The sequence below is a fragment of the Drosophila elegans genome, unplaced genomic scaffold (assembly GCF_018152505.1).
Source record: "Drosophila elegans isolate 14027-0461.03 unplaced genomic scaffold, ASM1815250v1 contig_476, whole genome shotgun sequence".
NCBI classification, from domain to species: Eukaryota; Metazoa; Arthropoda; class Insecta; order Diptera; family Drosophilidae; genus Drosophila; species Drosophila elegans.
Window position 1 is genome coordinate 3,484,242 of NW_024545863.1, and position 18,400 is coordinate 3,502,641.

An 18,400-nucleotide genomic window follows, 5' to 3' on the forward strand; every position below is an offset into this window, starting at 1 on the left:
CTCCATCTTGATAGGAGTCTCAGGGGGTTCTAATCACTGTCAGAGCACCAAGTGCTTTGACGCACTTCCCATCCTGGTTGGAACGCGAGTCGCCATTCACTAAGATTTTTATTAGAGCAAGTCACGGTCACGTTGTCCTTAATTAATCAGAAGATTACTTTTGAATCAAAAATTACAATAGGGGCTATCATTTGTTGGACATCTTCTAAGGCAGATAGGTCTTTTTATGACTAAAATAAGATTGTCTTGTCTATAAACTCTTCTAAACTAAAATATCACACACATATTTTTAAATTTTAATCTGATTGTAAAAGGACCAAAATAAATATGTTATCACAATATTCTCTCATCTGAGCACTTTAAATTATGAAAAAAAAATATTCTAATAAATGGCCAGCAGTGACTAGTAACTTTAGCTTCGTAGGATTATTGATAAATTAAGTAATCGCAAATAATTCTAGAGATCCTTAGATTGTTATTGTATTTAAATTTCTGACCAGCTGTGTTTTTGTGACAGCTAACATTTGTTGATTGAAATGGACGAATTGATTAACCAAATGGCCAACAGCAGATAATTTAAAAGCTGATAGTAAAAGGCATTTGGAGCCAATTTTGGCAGAAAACTATTTGAGATTAGGAAACCCTTTATTAAATGGTTATTCCAGAAATTATCGACCACTATTTTTTAGCATACGAGTACATACATAATTGCTGAAGTGCTGTAGCGAAGTTATGACAAAGAAACGTTATTGATTAAAATTGACAAGTTGAATAACAATCTTACCACAGACATATGATAATTGCGCTGATTGAAAATTACGTCAAATACTTTTGCTTTGTTGCCAATCTGATATGTGAATTACTTGAAAGGGCCACGCGGCCTAGGAAATCAATTCAATCAAATTAAATTCAAGATGGACATTATTCTTAGACTAGATTGCAGGAACACATGTTTCGCTCTTCGAACCCTCGACCGCGACTTTATCGAGGGCATAGAATGGTGCGAGTGTCCAATCCAGTTGCCTATCTCGAGTGGTGCGCTTCAAAATGTCTGCGATTGAATCGGCCGATCGTAGCCACCATCCATATAAAGAAGCCCCACGCCACCCACAGCTGGTAGTTGAAGTTGAGTTTACCGCAATGATGAAACTATTTTTGGCGCTGGCCTTCTGTGTCCTGGCGGGTAAGTGCTACTCGGCTATAATCATAATCATACTTTGAAGAAACTTCGAGATTACGTTTTTACCAGAATGTTCTACACGCAACGTAGTTTAACAATTTTTTTAATGGATTAAAACAGTCCGATTAATAAATTTATTGCTTAGCTTGTATTTAATAACACCATCTTTGTAATACTCTTAGCTCACGCCGTGGAGGTTCGTGAGAATGGAGAGAACGGTTGGTATGTGCCCCAGGCCGATGGATCCCTTGAGTGGATGGACCGCGACTTCGCCGAGGCCTACTTGGAGACCAAGAGCCGCATGGAGGGCCGCAACGTCCTGAACCCTGTGACCTTCTACCTGTACACCAACTCGAACCGCAACTCTCCCCAGGAGATCAAGGCAACCTCCTCGTCGATCTCTGGCTCGCACTTCAACCCCAACCACCCGACCCGCTTCACCATCCACGGATGGTCCTCCAGCAAGGATGAGTTCATCAACTACGGAGTCCGCGATGCCTGGTTCACCCACGGCGACATGAACATGATTGCCGTGGACTGGGGCCGTGCTCGCTCCGTGGACTACGCTTCCTCCGTGCTGGCCGTTCCCGGAGTTGGTGAGCAGGTGGCCGATTTGATCAATCACATGCGCAGCAACCACGGTCTGAACCTGGACAACACCATGGTGATCGGCCACAGCCTGGGCGCCCATGTCTCCGGCTATGCCGGCAAGAACGTGAAGAACGGCCAGGTGCACACCATCATTGGCCTGGACCCCGCCCTGCCCCTCTTCAGCTACGATTCGCCCAACAAGCGCCTCAGCTCCACCGATGCCTGGTACGTGGAGTCCATCCAGACCAATGGCGGTACTTTGGGATTCCTGAAGCCCATCGGCAAGGGAGCCTTCTACCCGAATGGCGGAAAGAACCAGCCTGGATGCGGAGTCGATCTGACCGGATCCTGCGCCCACAGCCGCTCGGTGATCTACTACGCCGAGTCCGTGACCCAGAACAACTTCCCCACCATGCGCTGCGGCAACTACGAGGAGGCTGTGGGCAACCAGTGCGGCAGCTCCTACAGCTCCGTCCGAATGGGCGCCACCACCAACGCCTACATGGTGTCCGGAGATTACTACGTTCCCGTACGTAGCACTGCTCCCTACGGCATGGGCAACTAAGTCCGTTTCCTATTAAATAAATTGAGTGAAAGCTCTGTGAGCGAAAGCAACCCGTACTGAGCTTTATTTTACTGATATTCCGGGCTAATGTTGTGAAGCGAAAGTTTTTCGTCAAGCTTTTAAATACAGTGGGACTAAAAATATTTTAAAAATATTTTAATGAGGATTTTTATTAAAATATATATTAGCATTTAGTGTTTTTACTACCACTCGAAAAGATCTAAATTATCAACAGAAAATTATTAATGAAAATGAACTATAAGATCCATTTTGTAGAAAAACAAAAATGTATTTTAGAATAAAACAGTTTGAGAATTTTGCCAATTAAATGTTTAATTTCTATTAAGGTAATTCCTTATTTAAAATCAGTTACATATTTAAGTATAAATCATGCAGTTATCTCATCTATTAAAATGTGAAACTCAAATTGTAGTTTCCCAGAATTCTTTATAGCGTATTTTTTGGGCGATTTAAATCGCACTGATTACAAGGGATCTAATCACTCCGCTGTTGTTGTGCAGATTTTGATTTTCATTCAACTAATGCGGACTGAAGGTATAAATAGCAGTTCCAGGTGCGACAATTTGGCCATTCGAAAAAATTTGCTTCAACGATGAGATTGTGCTTCCTTGTGCTAGGCTGCGTGATAGCAGGTAAAGACTTTGCACTTTGAAAATTGTCAGTACTTAAACGTGAATCGTGTTTAGCTAGCGCCTGGCCTGTTGACCAACTTTCGGTACGAGACCATGGCACTAATGGATGGTATGTCCCTCAAAAGGAGGGCGGCCTCAAATGGATTGGCAAAGCGCAGGCGGAGCATCAATTGGCATACTACGAGGCTGAGGATGCGTTGGACGGTCGTCTGTCAACCAACACGGTTAAATTTTATCTGCACACACTGAGCAATCCCAGCACTGCACAGCAGATCAAGGCCACCAAGGCATCTATTGATGGCTCCTTCTTTGATGCAAGCAATCCAACAAGGTGAGGTTGGTAGCCGCATGAATTGGCTATGATACTAATAACTTAAATGGTACCACAGAATCACCATCCACGGCTGGAACTCAAACTACAAGGATGGTGTGAACACGAGGATTGCCGATGCCTGGTTCCAGTATGGCGACTACAACATGATTGCCGTGGACTGGCAGCGTGGTCGTTCCTTGGATTACGCTACCTCCGTGGCTGGAGCCTCGGGAGCTGGCAAGAAAATCGCTGCCCTTGTTGATTTCCTGGTGCAGGAGTACGGCATGCGCCTGGACACTCTGGAAGTGGTTGGCTTCAGTCTGGGGGCCCATGTCGCCGGACACACCGCCAAACAAGTGACCTCCGGCAAAGTGGGCAAGGTGGTGGGCCTGGACCCGGCATCTCCTCTTATCAGTTACTCCAAGACCGAAAAGCGTCTGTCCAGCGATGATGCCGTTTATGTAGAGTCCATCCAGACAAATGGGGCCATCTTGGGTTTCTCTCAGCCAATTGGCAAAGCTGCCTTCTACATGAACGGAGGTAGGTCGCAGCCCGGTTGTGGAATCGACATCACCGGCGGTTGCTCGCACACTCGAGCTGTTTTGTACTACGTGGAGGCGCTGCTGTGGAACAACTTCCCCGCGAAGAAGTGCGAAACCTACCAGGACGCCAATAAGAACACCTGCGGCGATAGTTACAGCTCCATCTTGATGGGTGCTGTAGTAAACGCGATTGTGGCTGAGGGTATTTTCTATGTTCCCGTAAACAAGGATTCCCCATACGGATATGGAGAAAAGAATACTGGTGGCGAAGTTACGACTGCTGCTCCAGTGGTGACTACCACTCCTGTTGAAGGTGTTTCGACTACTGCTGCTCCAGAAGAATCGACAACCGAGGAACCTGAAGAAGTCTCTACAACAACCAAACAACCAGAAGAGTCATCTACTACTGAAGAACCCGAGGAGTCTACAACCGAAGAACCCGAAGAAGTTTCTACAACAACCAAAAAACCAGAAGAGTCCGAGCCCGAGGAAGTATCTACGACAACCGAAGCACCCGAAGAAGTCTCTACAACTACTGAAGAACCCGAGGAAGATACTTCCGAAGCACCAGAAGAGACGACTACTGCTGCTCCAGAAGACGAAGAATCAACAACCGAAGAACCTGATGTAAACACCCCAATTCCCACTGAGCTGCCTTCAACAACTCCAGTTCCGGAGCTTCCTACCACCACCACCTTGGCACCGGAAAATCTACCAACGAAGCCACCCACAGATGATAATGTTGTTCCTGCGGGCACCAAGAAAATCTTCATTTTCAACGTCTTTCTGGTAAATGTTAAGGTTGATAATCATTAGGCAAATGTTTTATTACAAAGCACGACCACTGGGTCTGAAAAAGCTTGAAATAAAATCAAAGCAAAATCTGATTTTCACTAATCATTTCAAAAGGGTTTCATGGCTTGTGGTCGTAGTTACGTTTGGGACAATATTCTTTGATGTTTCGAGGTATTGCTTATAGCTTCCGGAGTGATTCACATTTAATAGTGACAACGATCACAAAATCTATGTTATAATTCTGGTATCAGTTCGAGCATTTGATTATTGTTCAGACAGAAAACGAGCCCTTATCGCATTAACGCCAGTCACTGCTGCTTTTAATGACGGCAAGAAAAAAACTTTCCGAAAAGTCCCAGCTACCAAATGGCTACTTACCAACTAACTTGATTTATTAACTTGAAACTTATCGTATGAGCTTATTTATTATTCATGCGAATGCAATCGTATATGGGCTATAATTAAAGCGCTCAACTTTTAATGTTCCCATCAAATTCTTTAAGAAACAAAGTGGTTTCATTTTTTGTCTACTTTTCCATGGATTTCGCTTGCATTTTATTTTCATTTTAAAACTAAGGAGCCCTCCACAATTGCTAACTGGAAAGTCGACTCTTCTAATATTGATGTAGAAGGTAATTCTCGTAGTATTTGAATCCCGTATTCACGCATACCTCATCCAGATCAATAAGGCAATCTCTTTGGAGCACACTAAAGTAACTTCCAGAAGGACACTTTAGATTTTGGACCTCACCCCGAATGCATTCTCTGTATCCTGCGCAATCATGGGGGTCTTCTTCGCGAAGACCTTCATCACAAATTTCGATATTAGTGACACAAATGCCCCTTCTGTCCACCAAACAGGCCTTAAATTCTGACTCGTAGTAGGAGCCTCTGGGACATAGTTCTGCTATCAACACTCCATCGATGCATATCATGTAACCTGCACAATTATTGGGGTCCAGTTTTAGTTGTCCTTCTCTGCACTTTGGGAGAGGGTCAGCACACAGCCCATTGGAGTCCAATACACAGGTTTGATCGGGTAGGAATACCTGCTGATCGGAATCACTAGATTGCAAATCGGAGAAAGAGTTCTCTTGCGTCTTAACACAAACTTTGTGCTCATCAGGAAGGCAATCCCTTTCGGCAACATTGAAGTAACTGCCAAAGGGACATCTGCGACTTTCGACCTGGCCTCGGATGCATTGTCTGTATCCAGCGCAATCCTGTGGGTCTTGTTCGCGAACTCCTTCGATGCAAAATTTAATATTCGTGATACAAAGAGCTCTACTATCCACAAAACAGGCGTTCAAATTGGTATCGAAGTAGAAGCCACTGGGACACAACTCCTCCTTCTGTCCTTCATCAGTGCATAAAAGGTATCCTGCGCAGTTATTGGGATCTAGTTTCTTCTGTCCTTTTGTGCACTTTGCAAGTGGGTCGACACACACTCCATTTACGTCCATAACGCAGGTTATGTTGGATGTGAGTATCTGCAGAATTGCATCAGTAGATGGCAACCCAACAACTGCAACTTCCAAATTTTCGATAGAAATTTCTCTGTATTGATCTGCCTCATCAACAATACCCTCTGTTTGTTCATGGAAATCGGCAGCAGTACTCTCTGTATATTGATGGAAAAAACCAACTGTACTTTCCGTATATTGATGCAAATTATCGGTAGTACTCTCCGTGTATTTATTTAATTCAGTAACAGTACTCTCTGCATATTGATGGAAGTCGGCAACAGTGCTGACTGTATAGTATCCTGTACTTTCAGTAGTACTCTCCGTGCTATGAATAAATTCATCAACATTACTACTTGCTTGTTGATATAAATCGGCAGCAGTACTCTCTGAATACTGAAGGAAATCACCATCCGTAAATTGAGGAAAATTATCCGTAGTAGTCTCAGTAAACTGATGTAAATCAACAGTACTCTCTGTATGCATTGGAAAATCGGTAACAGTACTCTCTGTATACTGAAGAAAATAGCCAATTGTACTCTCTGTATATAGATGTACATTTACAGTTGTACTCCCAGAAGATTGATTTATTTCATCAACAGTACTACCTGTTTGTTGACCAACAGTACTATCGGTTTGATGGTAGAAATCGGCAACAGTATTCTCTGTATATTGATGGAAATAGCCAACAGTACTCTCCGTATATTGATGCAAATTTGTGGTAGTACTCTCTGTGGATTGATTTAATTCAGCAACAGTAGTCTCTGTTTGGTGAACAATGTCAGCAACAGTTCTTCCTGTAGTCTGAAAGAAATCACCAACTGTACTCGCCGTATATTGCTCCAAATTGTTCGCAATACTCTCCCTGCAATGATATATTTCATTAACAATGCTACCTGTTTGTTCGGCAACACCACTATCTGAATTCTGATGGATATCAACAATTGTACTCTCCGTATATGGATGCAAGTTTTCGGTAGTACTATCGGTGTTATGAGAAAATCCAGCAACAGTACTATCTGTATATTGATGGAAATCGTGAACAGTACTCTTTGTATAGTGAAGGAAATCACCAACTGTACTCTCTGTGTGTGGATGCAAATTTTCAGTAGTACTCTCTGTAGATTGCTTTAATTCAACAACAGTACTCTGTGTTTGTAGCTGGAAATCGGGAACAGTACTTCCTGTCTGCTGAAGGATATCACCAACTCTACTTTTCGAGTTGTGATATAATTCGGCAACAGTACTGCCTGTTTGTTGATGAACATCGGCAACAGTACTCGCTGTATAATCAATCTTGTATTTCTCTTCCGACTTTTTACATATCTGGGGATCTTCTTCCCGAACTCCTTCGATAAAAAGTTTAAAGGTTGTGACACAAGCACCCTCACTGTCTACCAAACATGCTTCCAATTTTGAATCATAATAGGTACCAACTGAACACTGCTCCTCCACCAGTTCACCACCGATACATTTAAGGTATCCCGAACAGTTATTGGGGTCCAATTTCAGCTCTCCTTCTGTACACTTGGCTGGGGCCTCAACGCACACGCCATTCACATCGACGATGCAGGTTTTGTAAGTGGGCTCAAAGTAACTGCCACTGGGACAACTTTTAGATTCCAGCTTTCCGCTTTGGCAGTTTAGGTATCCAGCACAGTTATTAGGGTCCACCTGAACCTCCCCTTCACTGCATTGATCCGATGCAGAGGAACAAACACCATTCTCGTCAACCTGGCAGAGTTTGAAAATGGCTTCGAAGAAGCTTCCGCTGGGACACTTTTTCTTCTCAACCACTCCATTGACACACTCCAAATAGCCGGCGCAGTCCTCGGAATCCACTGTTATTTCTCCTTCCAAACATATTTTCTTCTCGGGTGTACATAAAGTTCTTCTATCCATGCGGCAGCTTTTCGATATTATATTAAAATAACTTCCAATAGGGCATCTTTTCATTACCAGCTTTCCATGTGAACACATCAGGTAAGCGGCACAATCATTGAAATCCTCAAAAAGTTGGCCCTCGAAACATTTTCTTCTTGAAGTGGGACAGACATCAAACTCATCCACCACGCAAACCTCATTTTTGGCCTCAAAATAACTTCCATTGGGACAGCTCATGTGCACTGTTTCATCATCGAGACACTGAAAATAGCTGGCACAATCATCGACGTCGACAGCTACGGAACCCTCAGTACATTTAATAGAATCCTTTATGACAGACGCTAGAGATGTATGCATCAAGCATATCAATGCCCACAAAGAGCACACTAAACCAGGGAAAAATGCATTAGTTTCCTTAATATTTTCTGTTAGGGGTAAAACTGTCTCACCGTGATAAATCATCCGCAGTCGTTGCAGCTTCATTTACTTTGTTTTTCATATGAGAGGCGTTCCATGAAGTTTCAGCTTTTATATTGCAACTCCATTAGCACTTTTGTAACCACAGATAAGACAGAAATGTAAGATGACCTTATCTCAAAATGTTACACATGTCCCTTCGTGAGTGGCAAATAAAAAATGTGTGAGAAAATGACTCAGCATCGAAATACATTTGTATAAGTTAAATAATCGGCAACAAATGATAGTGCAGCCTTGCGAGCTTAACGAACCCAAAAGCTTGTCACAGGATATCCAAAATGAAAAAAATTGTATACGAACAAAGAACGAAATTTTCGCACCCGGAATGTGTTAAGCTGTGTTGATACTTGCACTTATTGTCAACTGATTTGCATATTTTCTGCTTAGTTTGTTATCGCTACTTGTTTGATCTCAGTTTTCCGCCTGAATTTCTACATATCCCAACAACTGTGACTAAGAAATTAACATACAAATAGAATCCATGGGCATTTGGGCGAAGGTCAAAGGGCTTAGACGTGTCGGCATAGTCAGCCAACAAATGCCACATCATCTACCAGTCGCCTAAGGGTTCAATATTCATTTTAGCCGTCTTAACGCCTTCACCTTTTAACCCAATGTACTCCCACTCCCGCTGAATTTCGACAAGTATGTCAACAACTTTCGCAGCTCTGGGAGTTAAGTTCCACTCTTGGTAGTTTTCCTTGGGCCAAAAGATTGCAATCTACTGTGCCAAAAGTACATTTCAGTCTACACAAAGAAAACCTTTATAAAAGCTCTTAATTTTAATTCTGATATTTATTTTAACAAATTTTTAATTTAGTTAACTTAACATTTAAGTCTAGCAATGTATGAAGCTATGACTGAGGAAAATTATGCCACCCTACGTATTTGTCTGTGCTTTTCCTTTTTAACGACCACAATGGCAGCCTGTGAAACCATTAATTCGGCTCACTTATCTTACACAATGAGGTCTACGTTTTATTCATTTCTAATCCAAAGCAGCTGTAATAATTCAAAAGGCCCACCAACGGCAAAGGGTTATCAGGCTTGACTGAATTTCCATGAAAATTAAAACTTTGAATTGCTTTAAAGAACGATACAATTTCTAGAAAACAACTCAGAAGCTGAAAAAACGTCACATGAAACTAACCAAAGAAAATTTGGTTGAGTTTACTATTTTAAAAAACCTAAGAAAAACATTTTTTTACTCAGATACTGAAAGCCAGAAAATGTATGTAACAGTATGAATAAATTTCAATTGAAGTATTTGTTTGTTTAATATGAAAATCACATTTGCCAAATAAATGGTTGTCGATAAGACAACTGCACAACAGTTGATAAACATCTATTTGGTTAATATGCATTATTAATGCAAGAATTGAGAATTAAATTTTCAGGAGTGTTTAGTTATTTATTATTCGCCCATGAACCTTGCATATTTAACTAAGGGACATATGTCGTTTGATAACAAGATATCGAAAACAAGCCAATATTTATCATTTCTTTGCTAATTGCTTGTTTAATGTTTGTGCTTTTTGCAATATACAAGCTAGTTTATTTACAAAATAAAATGTCATTGGCTCTTATCAATGTATTGATAGAGAATTTTATATCATCAGACTGACAAAATGTTTGTGCAAAATTATTTGGCAAAATATTCGCGCTAAATTATTTGAGCTCACATTTTGCCAGCCTAAGGCTAACGTGCAGCCAACAAAATAATGAAAAGCGAATGTCTGACATTGAATAAATTATTATTTGTGATGATGATGAAAATTTTGGGAAAGTGCCGCTACTGCCGTTAGTTGAGTATATTAATGCCAAAGTGTTCAAAGTATTGACATTGATTTTGGCAAATCCCTCAGATCGCCCGGGTCATATGCAAATTCCACAAAGCAGTAAGTGTTGCCTTATCAATAAACCAAAATCCGCAACATATACCCAAGGCAAACAGACAACAGTCACTTAAATGCGGCAATAAATCTGTGTGTACAGCCCGACACGCGTTGACATTTAAACGACACATAAACAGGCCCAGAGTTTCGGAACAAAATAGAAGTTAAAAAACACAGACTCACAGTTATCTCCCCGATTAAATGCAGAAAAGGCAAAGGAAAGCTAAAAATAAGCGGACAAAGCGATGGAACTGCAAGTTTATCATAAAATACGCGTTTACCTGCAACAAATACTAAACACATGGAAAACAACAAACAAAGCCGGTAAAACATCTCCATTTTGTTAGCATGATGCAGATTTTATAATTAACCGGAAACTTATTGGATAGGACCAGCTTAAGTTCTTTCTGTGCTATATTTACGCAGTCAGTAATGACAACGCTGCGTATGCTTCATATTTTTTGTTCAACCAAACTGATAGTGCTGCTGTAGCACAATATTGATTGATGATATTTCCGGCAAAGGCTAAGGACAATGTAATACAAATACGAATTTGTGATAAAATTATATATTTGAGTATTTATTGCTTTAATGTTCTGTTTAAAGCAATAAAATAGTTTTGCGAAACAGCTGAAGTGCAGAAAGTCCAACGTGGTTGCGATTTTACCATCTTGAAATAACATTTGTCTTTACGAAGTACATTTATTTCACTTAATTTGGATCAATTAAATGGCAGCTTAAGCAAACTAAAAATGGATATTGAAGTCATCAATTGCAATATTTTCTTAGAACTTATTTTTCCTTTAATATTTCAGCTTTCTAAGCCGATAAATTAAACCAATCAAAAAGTGCTTTTAAATGGTTAACTGTCCTGTGGCGCACGAAAATTCAATTGGATACAACACAAAGGCATATCAAGGGTCGTGAATGGTATAGAAATAGCAGAGAATTCTGGTCATGTGTCCGGATCTGGTTTTCTCAGAATCATACAACTGACCCGATGTGTGAAACTCAGTGGAATGCTAATGAGCGGAAACAACAAGCCAGATGCCGGCGGAGAGGACAAGCTGATTAGCAGGTAAATAAATCTCATTGCAACACTCACCTAGTGCAATGCAGGGGGGTGAAAGGGGGCTGCTTTTGCCTTGGTGGGCAAATCGACACCGACGGTGTCAAATGTAATGCCTTGAAACAATGGCCAAAATTTCACTTGCACTCACTCACTTTCCGTATTGCGTACACGCACCGTTGGCTGCTTGTTAATAGTGTCAGTTTATTAATTGTTTATCGTTCACTGTCTGTTTTATAGCTGTTTATTGCCACTTATTGAATTGATTTAAATGGCTTTTTTTATGAGTTTATAAGTTCAGTTTCGAGACCCGCGAACGAGGCGAAAAATGATGGAGAAAAGCTAAAGGAGCACGCCCAGCAACGATGCGATTCGCACGAGCACACAAAGCGAACTGAATGTGCCGCCGGAATTTGCATCCGACTTTTCAACTGACTTACTGATCAGCCGGCCACGAAACTCGGGCACGAACCACTCGACATCGGGCGCCACTCCTGCTCCTTTGCCGGCTGCCAGCCACATGTTGCCACACCGCTCTGCGCAGGCACCGGCCCCCAAAAACCAACTGTTTGATTTGGCGGGAAATCTGGGCAACATGTTGCTCTGGCCACATCCCTCCTTCTAACCATGTTGGCCATTACTGCCACGTTTATTGGCCGCAAAGCAATGAGGAAAGCCATCAACAGTGGGCCTACCGCAGAAATTAACAAAACGTAACGCAATTAAGCAGGCTGTAAGTTCGCCAAGGTCAAGTCTTCACACAGGGTCAATTATCATTTTCGACGGCATGAGCCATCACTAAATCACTGAAACGAGACACTCATTGTGGTATTTATGTTTTACATATAGAAGAAGACATAAGCCATAAATAAAAGAAAGTTTTTGTTTTGTTTCTTAAGATTTTTAGATAATGAAGTTTGTTTAAATGTGTTTGTTGGAGATGATAATATTTGTACACGTAGATAATAAGAGCTAATAAAAATTAAAAAAAAAATTGCATGTTGTTTAGGACTCGATTCCATCCTTTTAAAATTTGGCATAAATATTTTAATAAGTATTTCAAGCCGTTATACCGAAAACAAACAAAACCTTTTTTTATAAATTCAATATTTATTATCTACACTTTAATAAAACAAATGTAACAAGTTTTACAAACGAACAAACAACGAGATGTGCATGTGGGGCGGTGTGGCACGTGTGCATGTGTGAATTGGGAACAGGGTATTGGGTAGAGGTAAGGGTAGAGATGCATCCAATGGGCATTAGACTATGACAAACTGTGAAATTGGCTAGGGCATCTTCATCAGCTTCTTGCCTGGGGTCCTCACTTCAGCTTCTTGAGGAAGAAGCGGTTGGGAGGACCGTAGCTGGTGGCGGGTACATGCGATGGAATGGGGGCTAGTCGCTGCTCGGGCTGCTCCTCCACCACGATGGGCGCCATCGAGGGCTCCTCGACGGCCAGGGCGGCGGGAGCGGTGGCAGGGGGCAGGTACTGGTTGGCAGGAGCGGACAAGGTGGTCTGGATCTCCTCCCCAGTGTAGGCGGCTGCGGTGGGTGGGCCATAGACCGATGCGGGAACGGCGGGCTGCTCCACCTCGGGCTCGGGGGCCAAGGTAGTGGGGGGCAGGACATCGGCGATCTCGGCCAGAGGAGCGAAATCCTCGGCGGTGGCCTGACGGGGCTCCATTTCCGCGGGCGGGGGTCCATAGACGGGGGCCTCCTCCTTCTTGGTCTTGTACTTGATGAAGTATACCTCCGGCTTCGAGGGCTTAGTGGGTGGTGGCGTCGGGATCACAATGTCCTGTTCTTGCTCCGGCTTCTTGTGCAGCACATAGATCAGGGTCTTCTCCTCGTTCTGGGGTGGTGGCGGCACCACTGGCTGGCGGATGGCCGGGGCGGATGGCGCCTTGATGAACACGATCTTGTAGTGCTTCTGCTTGGGTCCCTGCTGGTGGTGCACCCGCGTCTGGATGGCATCCTCCTCCTCAAAGTCCTTGGGCGGCACATGGACGTAGATGTGCTTGTGCACCTTGGTCTCCTGGGGCCCGTTGTTGTAGCCGCTGGCATGCTGCACTCCCGACAGGCGGTGGGCCATGTTATAGCTGTCGTCGTAGGCGTTCAGGGGCTCTGCGGCGGCGGCAGTGGGAGGCACTTGCTCAAGGGCTTCCAGCTGCATCTGGGGGGGCAGGTAGGTCTGGTGAGGAGCGGCAAAGTTGGCAAAGGACTGCTCCTGGGGCAACGGTTGGTAGATCTGCGGGGCCACGGGGTGAACTGTCAAAAAAAAGGGGAAATAAATTAGTATTGGCTTGTATATGCATCGAGATATAAAAAGGTTTACACTTCTGCTCTTTAGATATAATTAATTAATAATGGCCAAAGATATATCTTATTTATTTAATAAAACAACGGAGAAATACGAAATTAATGTTTAAATTATATTCGAATTAAATTCAATTATTTATCTATCTATTACAAAAAAAGCTATTTAAATGTGCAAGTAAAATTAAAATATTTATGAAATTACATTCAACATATTGTAAATATATATAGTTAAAAAAAAAATCTCACAAGAAGGCAAATTTAAAATATTTATTTCACTCATTCAAAAAAAGTTCTGTCCATAAATCAGACTAATTTAAGCTCAGACAAACTTTAATAGCATTCTTTAACTGGACACTCACCATTTAGTGGCAAAGCCCGCTGGCTCTGCTGCTGGGGTAATCCGTGGTAGGCATACGGGGATGGGGGCTCAGGACGAGCCAAAGTGCTGGCCACCAGGGAGGCCACACACACAACGAACAGCGACGAGACACGCATGGCTATTGCTCCTGGTAATAGAAAATCCTGTGCTGCTGAGTAAACCCGTAATCCTTTGGCTCGATGGAGTGCTTCGGTGGAGAAGCTCGATGCTCGACTGATGCTGAGTCGGTCGCCGCGAACCCAATTTATATGATTCGATGTCCGGCGCTGAGTGCTCAAAATCTCATTACAAAAGGTAAACGAAAAAACTGAATTTAATTAAGCATCAAAAGAGACGCGAAGAGCGGCGTTTGAACTTGGCCAAAAGCGAGGCGATGGCAGCTCAGAGCGAAGCCACAGAAACGGATGCAGAGAGGAGTCTGCAACACGTGTCTTGCGATGGTCACAAGCGGGAAATTAGAGCAAAACCCGGCTGCAAATCCAATCTCCCAGGAGGGGGCAACCCCATAGTCCAAAATCAAAGCCCTGGGCCCGAGCCAAATCATCCAAACAGTTTTGTGTAACACTCTCTTGCGAGTATTTTTGAATCTTATATCTGGTATCTCTCATCGGTGAGATGCAGCAGCGGCAACCTTCAGCCAAGTGCGCCAAGTGTTATTTTCACAATTGGAGCGCTCTCAAATCGCTGGCTCGAAATCGAAAGTGACCCACGATTACCCACTCGACCGAGTCCCATTGATGGAGTTCATTCATGTGACTCCTTGAGGAACTTGTTTGTCCAGCTTGGAGTTCCTCGCAAGCCGGGTCAAGTGATTCCCCAGCCAACCAACCATAAGATAATCCATTTTATCACAGGATTTGTTTGGAAGCCACATATCGAACAATGAAACTAATGTTCAAAGGCCAGAAATTTAAAGCATGTTTTAAATGTTATTTTATCACCTTAATAATAATTTCAGAACTTTATTTCCTAAATAAATAAGATTGTGAATTTATGAAAGTATATTAAAAAGCTGCAAGTCATTGCTTATAATAGAATGCATTATATTAATATAAACACTCAAGCCATTCTTAACCCTAACAAATTCCTTCATAAAGCAAAAAGAAAAACACAAGTCATCAGACCAAAAGAAACATAACAACGAAGGGCCTTTCAAGGCCAGTACATAATTTTCCCCAACTGTCAACCGTCGACGGCGAACACTTTCAACACCTACGACAACAATTACGAAACAATCGTAACAAAATCAAAATCAATTTTCAAATTAAAGCCAAACATTAACCGGCAAAACGAAATCGAAACAATAAGTAATAAAACAAAACAGCAGCTACCCAAATATAGTGAATAGCGAGCGGCGTTTAATTGGATTTGGTGCACACAGCGAGGGATTGAAAGCAAATAGACCCTCAGCAACCGAAGTCGGCTGAATCGAGACACTTGTCCACTTGCTGTCCACACACAGAAATCATTAATCGTAATTGCAGCCGACGCATCTCGACGCAGAAAGGTGGAGAAATGTGGAGTGGTTGTACGGACACATGTATCTTGGAGCCACAAGGCGGCACAAGAAGCTGGGGGGCGTACGTAATGGCAACAAGGTTTTTGGGGCTTTACGTCACCGATCGAATCGATTGGAAATTGGTGCACTTGGCCACCGATGAAGAAGCCCAACGAGTCAGGCAATGACAGCGGAAAGAAGGGTCTCGACTCTGCTAAACAAAAAAAAAAACAGGGATGCACAGACACTTGCAACATACACAACAAAAATGATACAAAAAAAAGGAACCTGTATAAAACAAATATTTATAAGCTATGCATTCAAATATTGCAAAAACAGTAAATTTCTCTGCTGTGAATAAAGTTGGTAAAGCCACAATGAAATTTCACATACGGGTAAGGTACAACAAAAACCTTTGAAAATGTTTAATTAAAGTCTGTTAAGTTTTATAAAGCTTCAAATTATAATTATACTAGTAACTATTTCCTTTAATATTAATAAGAGCTATATAAATTCAACTCCCCTATATGCAATGTATATATTTCCATCCCTGACAAAGAGAAAGAGGAAAAGAAAGACCAAAAGGAGCTGCCGCATATTGTGTCATCGACGCATCGAAATTCGTGAAAACCAGGTCAACAGTGCAGTAGCACATCCATCCACGAGCTATTGATTTGCGCCGATCAGGAGATGCCTGCCCTTCTCCTCTTGGCATTGGCTTTGTCTACTTTTCGGTGCCCTTCGTCCGGCTCCATTGACATTGCCGCGAAGTTCGGTCAACTGTTTGGGGGGAATTTCCATTGGAGCAGCTTAAAATAGACGGAGCGGCCGGGGATGCGCCACTTGACTTGCCACTTGTTGCACTCAAGTGCCACGAACAGCAAAAGCCATAGAAGAAGCACAACGGCCAACACGAAGGGGCAGAAGCTTTGGGGCTTTGTCATTGAGATGTGAACCCACAAGTCGATTAGTTGGCCAATGGCAGTGGAGAGGCGCATTCCAACGCCGAAGAATGCTTAGGTCATATGGCTTTTAACATGAACTAAAAGAAGCTGCGAGCCTTGTGGTTTAAGTGGGTATAATGATACGTATACCATAAGATATCTGGCTTACTTAAAATTTATATTATTTATAAACAAATTTTTTGTTACTTAAAACTTTAAAAAACTAGATCGTAGTGCCTTAATATAATTTAAGGCATTCCCCCGTAGGTATTTACATTAAATATAATTCATTTATTTGCTACTTTTAAAAAATGTTCAAGTTGTTTGATTTAAATCGATTAACACCAAATTAAATTCACAAAAAAATAAAAATAAAAGCCTTTTTCTCCCTCCAGACCTCAAATTAACATAAGCTCATATAATTTGCCACCACATAAAATGATTTACTCAGTTCCCAGAAATGCCTGTCTACAAAATTAAATAATTTTATTACACTCCAAAGCAAGTGTATTTTTACTTTTACCACAAACATCGAAACCAAAAAGGCGAAAAAAAACATGCAAATCATGCTCCAAAAAATGTATAAAAAAAGATCGCGGGTATATGTTATGTATTTAACTGGGGTTTCAGCCCACACTTCGAAAATTATGACAAATGGCCAATGAATGTGGTCCTATTTCCCCCCAATTCCCCTTGCTATAAATGCGTTGACAAATCGTTTAACTAAGACGACTTAATAGCATGCCCCGGAGGAACATAGTGATGATGATTACAGCGATCGGCGTCGTCGATTATATCGTTAATTAGAGACGACAGACAACCAGAGCGCTTTTGCACCGCTTGCCATTTTGCCCATCAAGGTCATTCGATTTTAGCACAATTATCGAGGCCCTTATTCCAGCCCATCGTGTATTTTATGTAACTCACTTACTACCTGCGGGAAGTAATTAAAACTGGAGCGGGCCAGGTATTTTTTATTATTTACGTGGGTGTTTGGTTCGTTGCCATAGCCGTGTTCCCAAGGCAATGTTAATGAGGCTAATAGCAGCCTCGGACGAAAAAAAGGAAACAAATTGGATTTTGGGATGAGTTTAAGATTACTCAGTGTGTATATATAGAATTAAGTGCTGTGAATTAATCCTTAAAAGGAGCTGGTAAAATACAGTTTAATTACTACTTTTACCAAGAGTTTTTATTGCATCGAAAGTTCCTACAAGGTTTTCGTTCTTAGAAATCTTGATAGTTTCCAAAAAGCGAAAACAGTACGTAGGATATTTATAGTTTACACTAATTTATATATTTTACTTAATAAAGTTTACGTTGCACAATTTTTAGAACTTACAAAAATAAAGCTAGGACTACAAAACTTTTTAAAAATTCACAATTAAATAAGAGTATTGCTAGGATGCTCTCTCTTTATTCAAGTGAATTTTTCCCGCCCTTCAGCGGCCTAACCGAATTGAAGCCCACTTTGCCATGGAACAATTGTTTTCAACATGTGGCCAAATATTGACATTGAATCATAATGTCCATTGAGACGCACAGCAATCAAAGGCCTATATATAAAGCCGCACACACGCTTATTGCCGGCCAAAATTATAAGGTAATGAACAAAGGCAAGTGGCAAATATTTTGTCAATGATAGTGGTCAAATGACTCGGTGGCAATGTGGGGTAAAATGTTTTCTTCGTGGATTTGCAACATCTGACAGCTGTCAGACAAATCAAATGCTTTTCCGCCGAGTATCTAACAGGTACGCGAAAGTATCTGCGTATCTGCGCATCTGCCGGTGCGTTTGGTTGGTTTCGGTGAACTAAGTGCCCGGCTAAA

General features: G+C 41.9%; 5 protein-coding genes across 10 annotated transcripts in view; 2 read left to right on the plus strand and 3 right to left on the minus strand.

Moving 5' to 3' along the window:
- Positions 1 to 11,798, minus strand: part of LOC108148662 (RYamide receptor) — a 55,489-nt gene extending 43,691 nt beyond the window's left edge. For 4 of the 6 annotated variants that reach the window (XM_017275794.2, XM_017275796.1, XM_041709546.1 and 1 more), the window contains exon 1: positions 11,464 to 11,798. The gene's annotated coding sequence lies outside the window, so the exon portion shown is untranslated. The remainder of the gene's footprint in view (positions 1 to 11,463) is intronic. The other 2 variants (XM_017275795.2, XM_041709545.1) reach the window with 2 other exon arrangements.
- Positions 1,084 to 2,386, plus strand: LOC108148667 (phospholipase A1). The gene is made up of 2 exons (XM_017275800.2): positions 1,084 to 1,183; positions 1,363 to 2,386. Exons 1-2 carry the CDS (start codon positions 1,141 to 1,143, stop codon positions 2,334 to 2,336), a joined length of 1,017 nt encoding a protein of 338 aa, XP_017131289.1. The 5' UTR covers positions 1,084 to 1,140; the 3' UTR covers positions 2,337 to 2,386.
- Positions 2,905 to 4,731, plus strand: LOC108148661 (uncharacterized protein YMR317W). Its single transcript, XM_017275793.1, has 3 exons — positions 2,905 to 2,989; positions 3,044 to 3,320; positions 3,379 to 4,731. The coding sequence occupies exons 1-3, from the start codon at positions 2,950 to 2,952 to the stop codon at positions 4,658 to 4,660; spliced, it is 1,599 nt and encodes a 532-aa protein (XP_017131282.1). The 5' UTR covers positions 2,905 to 2,949; the 3' UTR covers positions 4,661 to 4,731.
- On the minus strand, positions 5,183 to 8,457 carry LOC108148431. Its single transcript, XM_041709125.1, has 2 exons — positions 8,436 to 8,457; positions 5,183 to 8,372 (listed from the first exon to the last, which is right to left on the minus strand). Exons 1-2 carry the CDS (start codon positions 8,446 to 8,448, stop codon positions 5,254 to 5,256), a joined length of 3,132 nt encoding a protein of 1,043 aa, XP_041565059.1. The 5' UTR covers positions 8,449 to 8,457; the 3' UTR covers positions 5,183 to 5,253.
- A 719-nt stretch (positions 11,799 to 12,517) lies between the features above and the next one.
- LOC108148516 (extensin) lies at positions 12,518 to 14,337 on the minus strand. Its single transcript, XM_017275553.2, has 2 exons — positions 14,109 to 14,337; positions 12,518 to 13,698 (listed from the first exon to the last, which is right to left on the minus strand). Exons 1-2 carry the CDS (start codon positions 14,242 to 14,244, stop codon positions 12,752 to 12,754), a joined length of 1,083 nt encoding a protein of 360 aa, XP_017131042.1. The 5' UTR covers positions 14,245 to 14,337; the 3' UTR covers positions 12,518 to 12,751.
- Positions 14,338 to 18,400: the final 4,063 nt, after the last annotated feature.

What these genes read in the sequence shown, in the direction of transcription:
- LOC108148667 (XM_017275800.2), top strand. Translation starts at nt 1,141, where the DNA reads ATGATGAAACTATTTTTGGCGCTGGCCTTCTGTGTCCTGGCGG. An exon ending in GGCCTTCTGTGTCCTGGCGG is followed by an intron (nt 1,184 to 1,362) that starts GTAAGTGCTACT and finishes TAATACTCTTAG; the next exon opens with CTCACGCCGTGGAGGTTCGT.
- LOC108148661 (XM_017275793.1), top strand. Translation starts at nt 2,950, where the DNA reads ATGAGATTGTGCTTCCTTGTGCTAGGCTGCGTGATAGCAG. An exon ending in GCTAGGCTGCGTGATAGCAG is followed by an intron (nt 2,990 to 3,043) that starts GTAAAGACTTTG and finishes AATCGTGTTTAG; the next exon opens with CTAGCGCCTGGCCTGTTGAC. An exon ending in GATGCAAGCAATCCAACAAG is followed by an intron (nt 3,321 to 3,378) that starts GTGAGGTTGGTA and finishes ATGGTACCACAG; the next exon opens with AATCACCATCCACGGCTGGA.
- LOC108148516 (XM_017275553.2), bottom strand. Translation starts at nt 14,244, where the DNA reads ATGCGTGTCTCGTCGCTGTTCGTTGTGTGTGTGGCCTCCCTGGTGGCC. An exon ending in GCGGGCTTTGCCACTAAATG is followed by an intron (nt 13,699 to 14,108) that starts GTGAGTGTCCAG and finishes TTTTTTTGACAG; the next exon opens with TTCACCCCGTGGCCCCGCAG.